This window comes from Pteropus vampyrus, unplaced genomic scaffold, assembly GCF_000151845.1.
Source record: "Pteropus vampyrus isolate Shadow unplaced genomic scaffold, Pvam_2.0 Scaffold1, whole genome shotgun sequence".
In the NCBI taxonomy this organism is placed as follows: domain Eukaryota; kingdom Metazoa; phylum Chordata; class Mammalia; order Chiroptera; family Pteropodidae; genus Pteropus; species Pteropus vampyrus.
Window position 1 is genome coordinate 31376154 of NW_011888782.1, and position 18968 is coordinate 31395121.

The 18968-nt window shown below is 31.9% G+C and overlaps 1 protein-coding gene across 5 annotated transcripts in view; it reads right to left on the reverse strand.

Annotated features, from left to right (window-relative positions):
• Positions 1–18968, reverse strand: part of ATP6V1A (ATPase H+ transporting V1 subunit A) — a 55137-nt gene that overhangs the window by 31010 nt on the left and 5159 nt on the right. For 2 of the 5 annotated variants that reach the window (XM_023524500.1, XM_023524423.1), the window contains 3 exons: positions 6592–6652; positions 2666–2760; positions 537–665 (listed from right to left, as the gene is read on the reverse strand). In XM_023524500.1, the coding sequence (XP_023380268.1) occupies positions 537–665; positions 2666–2750 (214 nt within the window). In that variant the 5' untranslated portion in view covers positions 2751–2760; positions 6592–6652. Of the gene's footprint in view, positions 1–536; positions 666–2665; positions 2761–6591; positions 6653–16586; positions 16722–18968 lie in introns of all 5 variants that reach the window. The other 3 variants (XM_023524524.1, XM_011378033.2, XM_011377955.2) reach the window with 2 other exon arrangements.

Here is an 18968-nt window from a genome sequence, read left to right on the forward strand (position 1 = left end):
TCTTCACAAGGCTTAACCAGTTATCTTTTTATTTTTTAATAAAAAGTTGAAAATAAATTCTGTTTAAAAGCCAAAATTATGGTAACCAAACAAATAGTAAAGATTCCCTAGTGTTAAAGCTGTAATGTAACACGCAACCAAGCACTATTTATTAGAATAAAGATAGAGAATGGTGGCTGGTTTATTTATGGATTTACTATTTTAACCAGCAATCATGATTGGAGAATTTTAACCATACAAATTGATGGCGTTATCCTGTTTATGGTTTCTTCTACAATATGTCTCCCTCTAATTGGTAACCCCCTTTAGTCTGTGAACTATTGAAATATTAAGAGTAATGAAAGTTCAGAACATAATTTTTAAGAAGTGCACTAATTCCTAGTACTTTTCTTTAATATACTCCTGTATAAATCAGATTTCTAAATACCAACATTTCCTGTCTCTGATACCACTGGTTGTTGTTGCTTCTACCTTTGCCATATATCCTTAAATTTTGGCTTGTAGAAAGTGGTAAGAAATTGAATCAAAAAGGATACAGGTTTCTTCATACACTTGGATAGTAGCCATATCCCCCTCCAATCGGATAATCTCTCCAACTAACTCGCTGTGGCCCACTCTCACCAGCTCATACATAGCTGCACCTGCCATGTCACAGGCGGTAACGACTGAAAAGAACAAATGAGTATTTTGATGACTTAAGACGCTGTGAATAATTATAATTAAAACATCCAATAAATCCAATAATACAGCTCTTATAAATTCATAAGAAAAATAAAATACCCACTATGGAACATATAGTTTCATGAAAAGATGCATTTTTTAGCATATGATATAGAAAAAAACAAAATAAAAATATTAGGCCAAAGATTATTCATTTATTTATATAATATATTCATAACAATCCACAATGCTAATACAGGTTTTGATCAATCTAGATTGCTATAATACATGAAATGATGGGTTTGGGGACAATAAAAAGAAAAACAATTTTAAAACTAAATTTGAACAGAAGCTTTAGCTAATAGCAGGGTAAACTGCCACACAATTATCAGTCTGCGGTGTTATCACCATTCTTTTGAGAGAAATATCTAAAACAACATCTTTACCCTTTCTAATACTTTATACCAGTGGCTCTTAAAACTCTTCTGGAACATGGACCCTTTTCATAAACTAATGATAGCCCTACCTAGCACAATTTACATACGCATCTACAAAATTTTTTTCATAGATATGTTTATACTCAGTTACTACCACTAGGTAGAGTCCTAAGAGTCTCTATTTCTTATAAATTCCAAACCAGAATTTGTACTTACTGTTTTGGACCATGTTGTCTAGTAAGCAAAAATTACTTTTTGGTCAGGGAAGGAAGGTTGCACATTTTCAGATATGAATAGGAATAAATTTATTTTTAATATTAAGCCTTCTGATATAACTGATCAGAACTATGTATTAGGTAATATTTAAGTGGAAACTATTAAAGTATTAAAATTTCATTAACTTGTGTTAGAACAATGAAGATTTATTAACTCCATAAATATTTACCTCTATACCTACTGTAGGAGAATTAAGATACTCATAATATACAGAGATAACTAAAATTTTAAATTGCATTTCATAAACCTAAAAGTATCTCATTTCTTTATTATCTTATTAAGCACTTAAGAATTATAAATAGGTTCCAGGAACAGTTTACTACAAGTTTCAGAAAAATATTTTTACCTAAACTCTTTTGATGATATGCTTTTGCCTTTTCTCTAAAAGTTCTTATGTGTAGCCTGTCTTTCCTAAAAACTCTTATGATCATCAAAGGGAAAATTGTTTCTCTGTATGGCAAAAAAGATTAAAAATAGTGAAATGTATTATTTGCCAATGAGTTCAAGCTCAAACACCAAGTTCTAAGTGGTAGAAGCTTCTTGGGGAGAAATAAGAGGCATAGTGGCTGACAGTCTTCATTTGTGCAAACATCAAAAAGGGTCAGTACCTTCACTCTGATTAGAACAAGAAAAAGACTATAGCATAAGGTTCACAAAAAGATGTAAGAAAAAAATGAATTTCCACTAAGGATTATAAATCAATGAGCAGGTTTTACTTAAGAAAACTGTGATTCGCATTTTGCAGTAGTTATACGAAATAACAAAATGAATACTAGAATGAGATTTATTATTTAAAATACAGTGTCCCAAGTTTTGGCAAAATGAACATAAATTTTAAAACTGCTTTCCATTATCATTGTCATGTCATTAGACTTCTTTCTCATAGGTAGATGTTTATGTGATAGCTGAAATACACATTCAGAAAGATTTATATATGTAAAGAGCCAATGTTGATATTGCCGAGAAGTGCTCTGAAAACATTATTAAAGCTCAAACCAAATTATCATATTTACTGAATGCTTATAATCTGCAAGGTATTACATACTAAAAAGCTATAAAGGTTATAGCCTTTTAACCACAGATTTAATTTAAAAAAAATAGGTAAAACTCTGAACAGTGATTATACATTTACACAGTAAACAGGGTATCACAAATTTAGCAGTTATGAAATCTTTTGAGGACAAAATTTATGTAGGTGAACAGAAACTTGTGTATTTCTATCTAAAACACCTTAAAAAGACATTAATTGAAGTTAGGAATCTTTACCATTGAGATTATTATATATTACTTACCAGGTCCTGAGACCCCATGCACATAACCAAATGTGCTTTCTTTATCTTCATCGAGTATTTTGGGTAGCTTAGAGAAATCCATCATGTTAATTTACCTATGATACAAAAAACTAAGTTATAATTACAAACCCTAAAGCAAAAGAACCAATATAGGTAGTCAACTTTCATCTTTGGTGTATTCTTGAGTTATTACTACTTCTTCAATGTAAAATATAATATAAAATTCTTAAAATTCGATTAAATGTACCTCATTCATGAATGCTCTACAGTTATTAATTTTCAGAATTATATATCCCTATGAAAAGTATTTCAAAGAAAATACCAAAGAGTGTAACAATGTGAAGTCTTTCCAATAGCTTATCCAGGCCTACATCTTGCCCTGTCTCCCATTATCTCTCTGACCTCTCCAATTACTTCTCCCCTTAATCATTCTGCGTGTATACACTCTGTATATACCCACTGAACTCTTTGCTATTTCTCAAAAACTCCCTCTGCCTGGAGTACTCGTCTCACAGATATCTGTTCCTATACTTCCTTCAAGTCTTTACTCAAATGTCCCCTCCAAGAAGCTTCTCTACCCATCTATTTAAAATTACAACATACCTCCCTCCTTTACTGCTTTACTTTTCACCATCTAACAAATGATATCCTACATTTAATTTTTTTAATGTATTACCCAACTTTAAAATTTTTGTGGAAGCAGCCCTTCCCTTTTTTTTTTTTAGCAGAACATAGAAGAGTTTAAGCAATTCGGTTCAACCTCTTTTCTCTACAGATGTGCAATCTGAAAAACCCAAAGAATGAACTACTCAGTTCAAATAGAAAATCAGTGGCAGATTCCAAAATAGAAAGTTTATTTTTGACTACTGGTCTAACTTAATAATTATCGACTTAATAATGGAGATGAAATACATGTATATATAAAAAGTAATGTCCCCCAAACAATTAAAGATTAAAACCATATAGAGGTATAGGAAACCTTACAAGTGAGTTGAATATGATCTAAAGGCCAGGAAAAGTACCAAGAATTTAAAGATGGTATTGGTAGTACGATAGAGACTATCATCAGGTTGGTAGTTTACTGATAAAGATGAAAGTAGGGTGTAAGTAATTAGAAATAATGGAACTACACTGAAAAGAAAAAATAAACCAGATACTACAGTCACAAATATCACAAAAAGGACATAAGAACTTGGGGGTCCTCAGTAAGAAAATTAAATTAGAAGAAAGGCAGGTGAGCGAGGAAGTAAGGAAAAGGGGAAACAAGTTTACAAGGATTTTCAGCTTCCAATTAAGCAGGTATGGTACTGCGAAAGACTGGATTATAAAGAGATGGAACAAGTTTTTTTAGAAACTACTTGGATAATAGAGAAAAAATACAAAGTTTAGAGAAAAAAATTAATTTGAGAAATGGCTTGAGCAAAGTCTTCAAAGTAGTAAACTAGGAGATGAAGTCAAATTTTAATCTTCAGAAAATCAAAGATTTTTAAAGTCAGAAGAGAACATGATAATCATACAGAATAATTTCCTCTCCAAATACGGGTATTTCCTCCATGACATTCATGATACATGGTCATCTGCTTATTAAAGTGGAAACGGCATGACATCTTGAGTCAGCAAACTTAGGACACATCCTGATTCTACCAGTGACACGCTACAGAAGATCTTGGACAAATCAACATCTCTTTATATGTTCATTTGAAAAATAGAAATAATGCTACCACCTACCCCAGAGTTGTGATTAAATTACAAATTTGTTAAAAATGTTCCTTGCAAAATGTAAAAAAATTTCATCAGTAATACTATGATTTAAATAGGGCCTCAATTTTGAAAAACCCATTCTATTTTTAGAACTCTCCTCTTAGAGAATTGTAACTAATCTAAATTACCTTCCCAACTTCTATCTATCCTCTGGCCTTGTTTCTTTCAAATACTGAAGCCATGGATTACATTCCTTTTCCAAGCAAATTATCTTTAGTGCTTTCAACTGTCCCTCAAAACATAATCTATTTTCAGATCCTTTACTCCCAAGGCTACCCTTTGCTGGAAGTATTTCATGATGTCAATGTTTCTTTTAAATTGGAGCACACAAAATAAAAACAGTATTCTAGATGTTATATGAGTAAGTATTGACGAGTACCACTTCACTTGTGGATGCTTCTTTATATTGAGATACAGAAACCAAGGCTTTAAGTCAGACAGAGGGAGTTTGAATTTATAAATTGTGCCCTTGGGCAAATCAAATTCTTTCAACCTTACAGTTGCATCTGTAAAATCTAATGGGGTTGTTGTTAGGCGCCTAACAGAAAAGTAATTCTGACGACTAACATTACTCCATTAATGCAAGCTAAGATTGCCTAATTTCTAAAAAGTATCTAATGTATTCTTATTGTCTTGTTAATTAAACCAAAACTAGTCACTTGTCTAGTTTTTTTCTTAGCTATTATGTATATTTTACCATAACTTTATTTTCTAAAACTAATTTTTTTTTTTTAACATCGATGATGTACCAGTTGCTGTATTATAGGTGAAAATATAATGGAGTAAGATATAATCTCTCCCTCAAGGAGCTTCTGGCCTTGTGGGATAAAAAGACAAACTGGCAGTTACAATAATGTGACATATGTATCTTCACAAAGCAGCGCAGGATGCTTTGGAAGAGCAGAAAGCACAGGCATCTAACCTAGACTCGGGCAGGATTGAAGTGACTTAGAGGAGGCTAAGTTAAGACTTGAACGATGAACAAGGAAGCAATAGAGTATTACAGTAGATCTTCCTTACAGATGGTTCAAATCTCCTAGGGTTTATGAAGGTGTTCTAGAGAGTTCATGAGTCAATAATGGTGTCTTCACTGATTTTTTAATATTAAGTATTTACATACTTTACTTTTAAAACAACAGCAAGCACCTCCAAATATATGAGCAATGATTAGTGGAAATCAAATGAATTTGTTCATGATTCAGCTGCCTTGTGGGTTTATCACTCAGCTGGATTATTCTAGTCACCATGAAAACTGATGATTCTTTAATTTTTAATTTTTTTTTTTGTTTTTAGGCATATATAGTTTAATTCATGCCAAAGACAGTATTAGAAACAGTGACATCAAACTAATAAAACAATCAAGGGCCTAAGTGATAATTCTACAGATTTACTACTTAGAGATGCTTTTTACCAGGTTCATAAATTTGCATTCATCTGATTAATATTCTTATACAGGTGACACCTGAACAACATGGGAGTAGGAACATTGACCCCCATGCAGTTGAAAATCCCCATATAACTTTTGACTCACCCAAAACTTAACCACTAATAGCCTACAACCAACAACAAAGAGTCGATTAACACGTTTTGTATGTTATATGTACAAAACAATAAAGTAAGCTACAGAAAAGAAAATGTTATTAAGAAATCATAAGGAAGAGAAAATACATTTACAGTACCTATATGTATTCACTGAAAAAAAAATCATGTATAAGTGGACAAGCACAGTTCAAACCCATGTTATTAAAGGTTCAACTGCATATAAAATCACAATAATTTTACTTTGTAAAAAGCTAGTGTTAAGAGGAGAAAAATATGATGATTATGAGTAACAGCTTTTTGTACTCTACTATGTTATATGCAGAGAAGTGGTTGCAAATACATCCTCAAATCAGCTTTTAACCCACCTTTCAGGATAAAATGAAGTTATGAAAACATCGTTTTTAAATATAAAATGAAGTTCTTTTGTACACTTTTGATATTGCAACAGTTAAATTTTAATCTCAGCTCCAGCAAGACGAACCTATACACTGTGACCCTGCCTGAAATGTTTTTCCTCACTCCCATGAAAGTCTCCTTCCTCCCACTGCCAACCTCAATTCTCTTACTCTGCTTTTCTTCATATACTTATAACTACCTGAAAGAATGTATTCTTTTTAACTTACTTGTTTACTGTCTGTATCACTCCACAGAATTCAAGTTTCATGAAGGCAAAGAAAACAGTGCCTGGGCAAAGAAAACAAGGACTCAGTGAATAGTTACTGAATAATGCCAGACATCCCTAATGCTACTTCCATTTAACAAATAGAGAAACTAAAGAATGGAGATTTTAGTAACTTGGCGCAAGATCACAAAACTTGCAAGCAATAAAAGTGGGATTTAAACCTAGACAGTCTGACTCCGATGCGAACTACTAGGCTGCTTCCTATAGCCTACAGCTAAACAACCCTATAAGGTACAAAGGACAACAGTCTCTGCCTCAAGGCAGCAGTTTTATCAAATTAGATGAGTGGAGATGCTGCACCCAGATTCCCCTTCCTAGAAGGACAGGGAAGTGTGGATAGCCCACAGCTGTGAGCCCTTCAGGGTAGGTTTCAGAAGCAGAGAGCTGCCTAGCTGCATCCACACCCTTCATAGGGCAATCTCTTAATACATCAAACTCTTTCTTGGCATCTGCTTCCAGAGAACCCAAAATACTCAAATAAAAACATACTGAGCAATTACTCCCAGAATAACTGAAACTTAATTGAATAATTGAACCCCTACAATTTAGGCCTGTTTTCTTAGTTGTAGTAATTAGCTATTTTGTGAAATGGGAAAAGAAATACAAAAGTGGGTTTAGAAAACAGGGCATTTAGAACAGTGCTGAGGCTAAAATCAAGCAACTGACACAGAAGTCAGATCCCCATATAACCAAAGCCTTAGTTTCTATAAGGAATTTGCTCCTCATCCTTCATATCTTAGCAGGAGCCCATCATTGGTAGTTATAGGAAAAGAAGTCCCAACTCCTAAGAGTTTATTTAACTTCTAAAGTACTACTTTCTGATGGAATTGGAAATATGTTTTCTTAGGTCCAGGAGTTTCCAACTGCTTAACAGTTAAACACTTAGAGAAATTTCAATAATTGGTCCAAGGTAATAGGCTCTCTGAATATTAAAATCTGCAGTTCCTACAGCACTGATATAAGGGTTCCTACTGTACTTCTAAAACTTTTCATCAAAGAACTCCAATTGTAGAAAAACAAGTAAAAACTGAATGAATAAATAACCTCCCCACACCCTTCTCCCCAGAATCTTGACCGAGAATAGGATGTTATAGCAATCTACTGTAAGCAGGGAAATTTCTCTGTATGTTCTTCTTTATTCTCTTAAATCCAAACAAGTTCTGCACTCCATTTCATCATATACAAAATCTGTTTCATAAGAAAAATATGAAAGTGCTTCCTCACCACAGATAAAATAAAAATGATTTATTAGGTAGACATTATATTGTCTTAACCAATGAACTGGGCTAAGTATATAGCAGTTTGATAAGCATAGGCACCATAATAATTTGTACCCATCAACCACCCTTTGTTGTTATCTATGAAAATAGTGCAAATAAAAATACCGCACTAAAATCTTCTGCTTCACTCTTAAATGCTTATGCCTCTATATGAAAAAGCACAAGCTTTTAAAGATATAAAGCAACCTCCCAAAACATTTTAACTTGCAATAGCAAATTATAGTGCAAGTTAAATACTGAAAGTTAATCTTAAACCTAACCTAATCCATAAGGTTCCAAACTATCATGTGATTTAAAGCTAAATAAAGTTTTATATGTTATTTAATAACACTTCTCTAATATACAGCTATTCTTGTTGCTCTCATTTAAAAAATAAAAGCACACCACCTACTTTAAAAACAGCTGCTTTCATGAAAAACAGTGTGGTATGCACAGATGCAGCAGAGAAATCTACTCAATGATTACATAAAAAATTTGCCTTAAGCTGTTGGACTCCTACTTTAAGGATAAAAAGTAAATGTAATTTATAACTAAGATTCCTGAAGTCACAAATTGTAGGGTTCCCTACCCCCGATATTTGTGAAAAATTAAGAAAAACAAAATCCTGCTATAGAAGGGGAAAAATCCAGGTCAGAACAGGCAACCATCTGATTTAATGAATCATCAGTCTCCCCCACACAGGCTGCATAACACTGCAATGGCAAATCATAACACCAGAGGCCCACTTTTTTTCTTTGCATTTTTCAAGGTCCACTCCAAATTGCTACTGGTTAATGTACTATACCTGGTAATTTCATTATTCCAGAAATAAAAGGATGAGGTGTTATATAAAAGCTAAACACCAAGGTTCCAAGATGATATTTATTTACATACAAATTCCCAGGGCACTTCATTGACACCGAAGTATTATTTTAATGCAATACCTGAAAAAGTACATTCTATTCAACTGATTAAGAACTATCTTTAGAAATAATAAATAAAAGATAAAGAAGAATCTAGTTGATTACAATCAAATACTTATTTTCATATAGTTTACCTTCTTAAAGAAAGGCATCATGAATCTGTTCAATATTCTTATGCTTGGTCAAAAGTTGTAGAATAGGTAGAATTCTAGCTAATAACATTACCTTATGTTTATGTGGTATTAAATCATCATTTTGTGAAGCACTTTTCTATTCATTTGATTTAATCTACCTACCTAGCAACCCATTAGAAAGATTTATGTGGCAGATTATTGACGATGAATAACTAGTTCTCCCATTTTTTCATTGTCAACAAAACCCTAACTCAGTTCCAATTCTGATAAACCCATCAAAGTAATTCCAATTCCCTTGCCAATGACTGCTTTGGAAACGAGCATGTAATAATGTTCAGGCCAATAGGAGCTAAGGCAAAGTCTACTGGGGAGCTTCTGGGAATGATTTCTTTGCTCCTTTAAAAGATATGGGCCATGAGAAACACTCTTTCTCCCTTTGGTCATCTGATGGGACATGTAGTCATCTTGGGGCACTGAAGGTAGCTAACCTAAGCAGATAGGCCACCTTGCTAAGGATGGCAAAACAGAAAGACGGAAAACATCTGGGTTCCTGCTGCCTTTACCGTCCACGGAATTAACCAACATAACACGAAAGGAGAGCATTTCAAGAATAAATATTTTTATATGTATATATATTTCATAGCTCTATTTAAAGTTGACCAAAAGGTTAAGCATAAAGGCAAACATAAGGTCAATACTTAAATAATTTATAAAAATTACTAAGGAAATATAAGGAAATGTACACACAAAACTAGAAATCAAAGAGCAAAGAAGTGCAGAAGAATCACAGATGGCAAACTGGATTAACAGAATCAGGAAAAATGTATTCCTATTGAAATACAATTTTTTGAGGACATGTACACACACCCCTTCATCCTCATATACACTCCATATTAAAACAAAGGCATTCCTGAAAAAGAAAGAATAAAGATAAAAGCTAGGGTGGACATTTAAGCTGGGAATAGAATTCAAATTGTATCAGCTACATATGCTTAAAGTTTGTTGACAGGCTTGTCCATAAACAATTTTTATAGCATTAAATAATCAATCACAGGTGCCTTTTACTTCAAATTTTTACAAATAAAATTGTGCAATATTGAGTGTGAAAATCCGAAGTTTTAACCAGAGTAACAAAATATCATATTTAGTGCATAAGTTCTACAGTATGAATTTATAGGCTAGAAGCCTATGAATAATGGTAGAACTGTTAATATTAACACTCATGTATCCTTACCTTCAAAGGAGCGTATCTATCATTTTCTTACCCTGCTGCCCTTCACATAGCATACTAATTTGCACAGTTGTAACTCAATACAGTTTTGAAATTTAAAATAAATATCGATTACTATTTGTTAAGAACATACCACACTCCAGGCATTATGTTACAAAATAGACACATCCCATTTAACCCTTACCAACAGTCCTACGAAGTAGGTGTTGTTTGATTAGGAAATAGGATTTGATACTGAAACTATACACTCAAGATGACAAGAGATGTAGAATGGTAAAGCCCAGACATAGTCTGATTTTAACACCTAGGCATTTAATAACAAATAATTCAAAGACCCTATTTTAGCCAGTAGCTTTAAAATTTATTATCTTTTTTTTTTAAACCAGGCATGTCTATTTTCCATTAAGTGACTCTGTTAGAATGACAAAGGATAATATGCAGGCAGAAAGATGAAAACAGATCTTTCACAAACTAAAAAGAAATATAACCAAGAAATGACAGTTCCTAAAATATCTCCTAAAAATACTAAGATTTTTAAAAAAACAATGCATAATGCTGTATTTCATTAATATCTAGCTTTATTACACAAACAAATGATTATAATAGAAAAAGATAAAATATCAATGTTACTGCAAAGTAAATAGGCATATTTTGGACTAATAAGAATATTAATGAAAACAAACCTAATACAATGTTGCTACAGGGAAAAGTAGTGGAAAATTTCTGATTAATAGACTGTAATAAATTTGGAACAATGAAGCTACCTAAAACACTGAGTAAGAAAATTCCTCTTATTTTTCTTATTTCTTGGAAAAAACTTAATAAACTGAAGAGTAATATGTTACAATGAAGCTAACATTTATAAGACTTTTGAGTAAACTTTTAGAATACTTTCTTGATTTCAGGTTACAAAGAAAAAAATGAGTCACTGATTTATATCTTAACTTACAAGGATATAAATTGCCAAGAAGATAACCAAAAGATACAAATAGTAAAGAAAATAAGTATTTGTTACAAACTTTTCCTTACAATTTATTTTCAGAAGTGATATGCTTATAATTTAAAAAACTTCCAAGGGTGAGTCTCACCACTTCAATACTATTGACTGTTATTTCTTCACAATTTTTTTATATAATTATAATCAATATAGCAATATAACTTTACATAGTTATTTGTTAAGTATCACCTTCAAATGTAAAATATTTCATTAAATAGATACCATACTTTATCTAATAATTCTCTTTACTGGGTACCTAGATGGCTTCTCATTTTTGCTATTTTTATTTTTTATACTTTGCCGATATACTTTCATTCATTTTATTAACTACATAAAGCCAAAGTAAGGCAACCATCTAAGGATACTCTATGCTGATGTTCCACAAGAGCAGTTCTTACACGCACACACACACTCTCACACACACACACACACACACACACACACACACACACACACACTAACACACACATTTCACCCTAGAATACTATACATTTCATCTAATCTAAGATACCATCAATTGTAACATACTGCTTTATTTGATGTACCACTAAGAAAAAACTGGCAGATTAAACTATGGCACTCCAGAAACTGCAGGACAAACACTGATTTCAAAGACATTAAAATGTGAAAAAAAAAGTATGTCCTAGAAACAGTAATATATGCTATTAGAACTAAATACAATACAGTGATATTGATATGTAAAGTCAGACTTGCCAATCTTCATTAGTATAAAGACCTAAGAAATAAGAAAACAAAAGATCTCTCAACTGTTGAAATGACAGTCTCAAACTTTCTGCATGTTGCAAGAAATTTTTGTATTGTCTTATTGACTCAATTTATACAATTAAAAATTATCTAATATTTAGACCACTGCATATTTAAAGCAATAAATCATTAGAGAGCTACACTGTAAGAATAAATAGAAAGTAGACAAAAAGAGTTATGAATTAATAGTCATAAAAATGACCTACGACCAGCAAGGAAAGGTCAATTGGGCTTATTATTTTGTAAGATATATGGGAAGTAATTTGGCAATATGCAACAAGGCCCTTAAAAATGTTCAAACTCTTTGATTTGTAAATTGTACTTCTGCAAATATATCTGACATGTGGATAAGGATTTATATATATATATGTTTTTTTAAACTACAATATCGAAAAACTGGACATACCTTTAAAATTCAATAATGGTAACAAAATGAAGTATTAATTTATTTGAAACTCTACAGTCTCTACCTTCCAAAAAGTGTATTTAAAAATATTATTAAAATTTCTTAGGTTAAATAGTCTGCTACTTCAAGTTCACAGTGGCAAGGGCCGTTCTTAACAAATTCTCTTCTGAGAGGATCCTTAACGTTCATGGCCTCTTGAGTACTGCAATGCCTATTTGGTGTTTGGATAGGTTTTCTCAGATAAACTGCCTATAAAGTGACTTTCCCAATTTTAAAAATACTAGCAATCATGCCCGAGAATTATCCCTTTCAAAAGCAGTCGACCTAGAAATTTTACAACTGCTATAGGAAAAAAAAACACCATTGCTCAAAAATACTTAGAAACTTCTCTTGGAAACTGCCTACAATTACTACCATCACTCTTCTGAATGTTAATGAGAACTTTTCTTGACTGCTTTGCCAAGAAAATACCATGAGCAGCCAAACTAGCCAAATATAAGCAATGCATGTATTTGAGACCAATGTACATGCAAGAGTCAGCAGCAACAGTCGTAAAATGCTAGTATATTTGCGTTATATATTTATATTTGAATATATTTATATATTCAAATAGATCTGTGCTATCATTTATTTCATGGATGGACTAGAAGAGAAAGAATGTTCACAAACTGTGCAAAGACATATTAACCCAATGTTTAGAAAGAAACATCACCATAAATAGGCCCACCTCAAACTCAGGCATAGAATCTCTACAATGAAGATATGACCTAAAGCATAAACTGAGGACAAAAGAGGAAATGAATGCTGCTTAATATAGGTGAAAAAACACTTTACAACATGGATTTAAAAATATGACTTTAGTCAAAAGTCCACAGACATTTTCAACACTGAGGGCTGGAAATCTACATTTCTAACAGTTTGCCTAGTATTCTATAATTAATAACAACCAGGGTTTACGTTTACTTAACTAAACTGGCTGCGGGGAGAGAAGGACTGATAGAAATTTCAACAATATGGTTTAAGGAATTAGCTTCCAATTCCCCTGGTATGCGTTCATAGTCTTCAATATTCCTCCTTTTAGCACTTTTGTATAGTCTTACTGACTTATAGCACCTTTGCCAAGATTGTAATTAAAAACTTGTGAAGAAAGTTTTTCGATGTCTCTCTCCATTGCTAAACTGTAAGTTCCAGGAAAACAGGGACATCTGCTTTGTTCACTGAATACTCCAAGTATACAGTAAAGCACCTTGACACACAATAGGCAATTGCTAAACATTGCCCAGTGATAGTACTGACCCAGGTATGTGGGAAATAGTCACTCTCATTCACTGAGTGAAAACTGATACAACCTCTTTGAAGTGCACTGAATATACATTCTGACCAAATACCCAGGGGCCATGATTTTAAAAAATTAATATTTACCCAAGGCCAAAGCTGAAGTCAAATATTACCATCACAGAATGACTTTCTGATATAAAATAATAAAAAGTTTTGTTAAAAGTTAAAAATATTATAATTTTAGTATTTATTTTGTTTAATGTTATGAATGCTAGAACACCTAATAATTCTACAGCAAATAGGTAAGATCTCTATTATCCTGCCTGGTATTATTACTTAAAATTTTACAAACAGGCTATACAACCACACACACATATAGAAACTGACTTCTGACAAATGTGCAAAGGCAATTCAGTGGAGAAAGTGTAGTTTTTAGCAAATGGTAGTAGAACAAGTGAGCATTTCAATCTATACTTTGTACTATATACAAAAATAAACTAAAAATGGACAGACCTAAATGTAAAATCTAAAACTTTATTACAAAGCTTCCTTTGTGAGCTTGGATTAGGTAGATTGATTGGATATAGTACTGAAAGCACAAACCATAAAAGAACAAATTGATAAATTGTACTTACTTCTTGAAAATTAAAAACTTTTGCTCTTCAAAAACATTACTAGAACAAAAAGACAAATTACAGGCTGGGAAAAATATCTGCAAACCATAAATCTGATAAAGGACTTACATGTGGAATTTTACCAATTTTACCAAAGAACTCCCAAAACTCAGTAAGAAAATAAGACAATTAAAATGATGGGCAAAAGATCTGAATGTGTACTTCACCAAAGATATATGGATGACAAATAACTATATGAAAAAATGCTTAACATCATTAGGAAAATGCTTTGGATCACATTGAAGAGTTTGGTATAAATTGGCTTGCTTTGTGGATTAACAGTAAGAGTTATTTTTTCCTTGACACAAGTGAAATAGGACACAGAACAGAAGTACGTTACATTCAAAAAAATTTGTGGGTGTTTTAACTTATCTGAATAAAGCCACTCAACTGTCTAATTCTGCATGACCTAAGACTAGGACTTAAAGATTACTGAAAACCCATTTTCACAAGAAAAGATATAGTTATTCCTACACTATAGAGCTAGCTATCACACTCTCAATGATCATGGTAATTGGCAATTTGATTCCCTATTTAACTATTTGGAAGTTCTTACATAATTGTCTTGGTACATCAAATCACCAATTTTCATAATTATTAACAATTTTAGCATTTTACTCTTTTAATATAGATTTAATTGATAGAACGTCAATGTATAAATCACATAAGTAGCATTTCAAGTTCTATGTAGAATGCTTAATTTTATTTGAAAGTAACAAGAACAAGATCTTGTTCTTATACTGACATTGTTACACTGATTAGAAATGATGGTAACTTATGTTACATGACGGTAAATCACATATAATAAAGTATTAAAGGCATTCAGCTATTCAGCTTCCAAAAGACTCAAACTAAATGGCAGATTTCAGCAAAATACTGAGGACAAACCTGAACTTCAGTGCATCCCAAAATTGAAGAGTAATCTGGCAATATCTACCCAAATTCAAAATGTACATATCTTTTGACTCAGCTCTTTCATTTTTAGGCATTTACTTTATGTATACAAAATGTCTTAATAACAAATATTTATCAGAGCACTGTTTCTTATATCAAAGACTGGAATATCCATTAATATGGAGGCTAAATAACTTGTGGTAGTATGAGAGGCTGTATATATACTTGGTAGTATTAACATAGCAATTCTCTGGAAAGAGACTCCCTGGGTTCAAATCTCAAATCCTAGTATTTATGGGCTGTGTGACTTTGTGGGGCATTTAACTACCTCATGCCAAATATACCTCATTTGTTAATTGGGAATAAAAATAGTACCTATCACAAAAGGTTGTTTGTGAGGCTTCTATGAGTTAATACAACTAAAGTATTTTTTAAAGTGTCTAATCAGGAACAAACTCAACAAACGTTACATGTGATGATGATGGTACATTAGAACACTTGAATACTAGACTATTAAAAAGAATGAGACAACTTTAACTGCATCATTGTGAAAAGCTCTCTAAGATAACATTGTTAAGTGGAAAATGTAAGGTTCAGAATAATATGAAGAGGTGCTACCTCTATGACCAAATACATGGGGGGAAAAAAAGGTTAGAGAGGGAGAAAACACACATGTATAAATATGTAATTTTTACTGCATTTGTACATTATCCATTCAACTTAATTAAAAAATATTATCGAATGATTCAATGAGTGCTAAAATAATTAAGCCATGCAATAAAACTACTATATATACCTAGTTAACTAAGCAGAGTACAGGTAACTAATATAATGGTAAATATTTATGTGCCAGTTTTTATTCTAATTACTTTTCTCACATTCACTTAATCCTCATAAAACTTAATGAAGTAAATACTCTTATAATCCTTATTTTAAAGCTGAAAAAATGCAATACATACAGAAAAGTAACTTTGCCGAAGTCAAACTGCTAGGACGTGGCAAAGCCAGGATTTGATACAGTCTGGCTCCAGTACTTTTGCTCTTAACCTCCCTGCTACGTAAAAAATTACTTTTTATTTACATACATCTCAACTCTTTTCAAAAAGAATTTGTACAGTTTACAATAAAGAACATATATACAATTAATAAAATTAGTAATAAAAAGAGAAAAATAAAATATATCAATATGAGAAATACAGATGCTTAAAACATGCAACAAATCCCACTCTAAAGCATCTGTCATTTTCTATTACGGCTTTGAATGATGTATTAACTTTAGACTCTTAAAAGGACTGAAATCAAGTATTAAGTTATCATAAACTTTTAATCTTGCTTCTTTACATTCTTATTTGAAGCTTTAAGAAGGGTCACTTACCTCTAGTTTATTGCTCACCAAAACCCAAATGTGAACTTTTCCTTATACTGTATGTCATATGATTAAGTCAGGTGACAGACTCCAAATTTGTGCAATATGCTCTGTATCTCCAAGGCAGAAAGTAATCCTGGAGGGCTTAACATCCACACCAAAAATAAAATGTGTATTTGCAACTCTATCTAGTAATGTCTATCATTTTCCTGTACATTTCTAATGGCAAATTCTTATTGGGTGCACAAGGGCTATAACATATATAAAATTAAGGAGAATTTTGGAGTTATCAGGATAATTTATATACTTTCCCCTATGATATCTAAGTAGTTAAGACAAAAAACAAAATTCAGACAATTGCCATTCTTGGTCATTTCAAATGGTATTTTTTCTTTTGTTAATTCCTTCTTTACTCTATCACGGCAGTCCCCAACCTTTCTGGCACCAGGAACCGATACTCCTATGAGAATCTAATGTCTGATGATCTGAGGTGGAGCTGAGGCAGTGTGTAGCGCTGGGGAGTGGCTGCAAGTACAGATGAAGAAGTTTCACTTACTTGCCACCTGCTCACCTCCTGCTTTGTGGCCCACTTCCAAGGCCCTGCTCCATCAGATTCTTTCTCTAAACAGAAATAGCTATGCTTTTTCTAATTACAAAAACACCACGTTAATTCTAAAAATTAAGACATGTAATATAGAAAAGTATAAGGAAGAAAGCAAAAAAAATCACCTGAAAGACTCATCCAACTACTCTGAGATAACCAATAAACATTATGACTATCCTTTCTGCAATTCATTTTGTACAGACAAGCACAAACATGTAGTTTGACATGCGTATTACTGCAAATACTTTTTTCTTTTTTCATTTATATTCTTTCCAATATTGACAATCAAAAAAGCATATACAAAACTCATGATATTTAACTGTTTTAGAAAAAAAATGAGATCTCATACACATTTTTCTAAACCTTGCCTTTCTCACTTAAGACAGATGATGGAAATTCTTTTAGGATGTATTTGGAAGTCCTTTCAACTCACGAGTATAGACTTAATTGCTACTTTTAATTGATCTAAAAAACATTCCATAAATATACCTGTGCCAAAATTTATGTATCAATATCCCTATTGACAGGCATCCCTTGGTTTTTAGTTTTTTGCTACTATCTGCTACAATCAACATTCATGCTAAAAACTTGCTTACTAATCAATGCTTTTATTTCTAAGGAAAAGATTCCATAGAGTGGGATTGCTGGATAGAAGATATGTATGTATTTTCAACATTAACGGATATTCCTGATTATTTACTAAAAATGCTGTAACAATTTACATCTCAACTAGCATCTAATGAGAAAATCCTTTACCGCACATCTCTGCTAGCAGTAGGTTTACCACTTACTTTTTGCAAGTCAGAAAAGAATATTTGTTAGTATATTGGTTACCAGTTGCGGTCATATGTTTTAGCCATGTGTGGATTTTTCTTAACAGTAATAGTTCTTACAAATGTTAACTCTTTATCTATTATATATATATTTCAAACACTTTTTTTCAATCTGCCTTTTATCCTTTATTTTTGCCATTGAAAGTCTTCATTTCTATGTAGTCTCATATATTAATGTTTACTTTTGTGATTTTTAGATTTCTTATCTTGGCTTAAAAGGTCACATCACTACAACTAGATTGTATGTATAAAGAAATTCAGGAGATTAGTATTTTAAATGTTTTATTGTTTACGTTTAAGCTTTTAATCATCTGAAATTGGTTTTTACCTATGCTGTAAAGTAGTGGCTCAATTTTATTTCTTCTAGACAGATAAGTTGTGTCAGTTATATTTACTACATGTGTGCCCCTATTTCCCATTAAATTAGAATATCACTGTAATGTATTAAATTCTTTTATATGCTGGAATTTACTTCTGCTTCTTAAAATTTTGCTGTACTTACATAAGCCTAAAAATATATCTGAACCTGTAAAATTTAAAAAATTATTCTGCTATCTGGGTAAGTCGCTTAAGATATCCAAGTAATTAAGAAGAAATTATTATGTAAATGTCCTAATTCTTTACATCAAATTTAAAAACTTGCTGTCCAAAACAATGACTATTGACTGTAGAAAATCAAATATACACAAGGTATAGTAATAAATTTTACATCTTTCTTTAATCACCTAACCTAGGGATGATTATTTATTTTGATAAATGTCCTTCAATATGTTTATACAATCATACTACATATACTTTATATCAGGCCTTTGCTTCAATTTTATAAGTATTTCCTAAATTAGTCTTATCTACTTTATTTTTAAATAAACACTTTTAAGAAATTAAACTAAGAAATAACTAAAACAAAGTCTGGTTGTTTTACATTGTTCAGGCACATCTGGAGCTCTTCTGTAT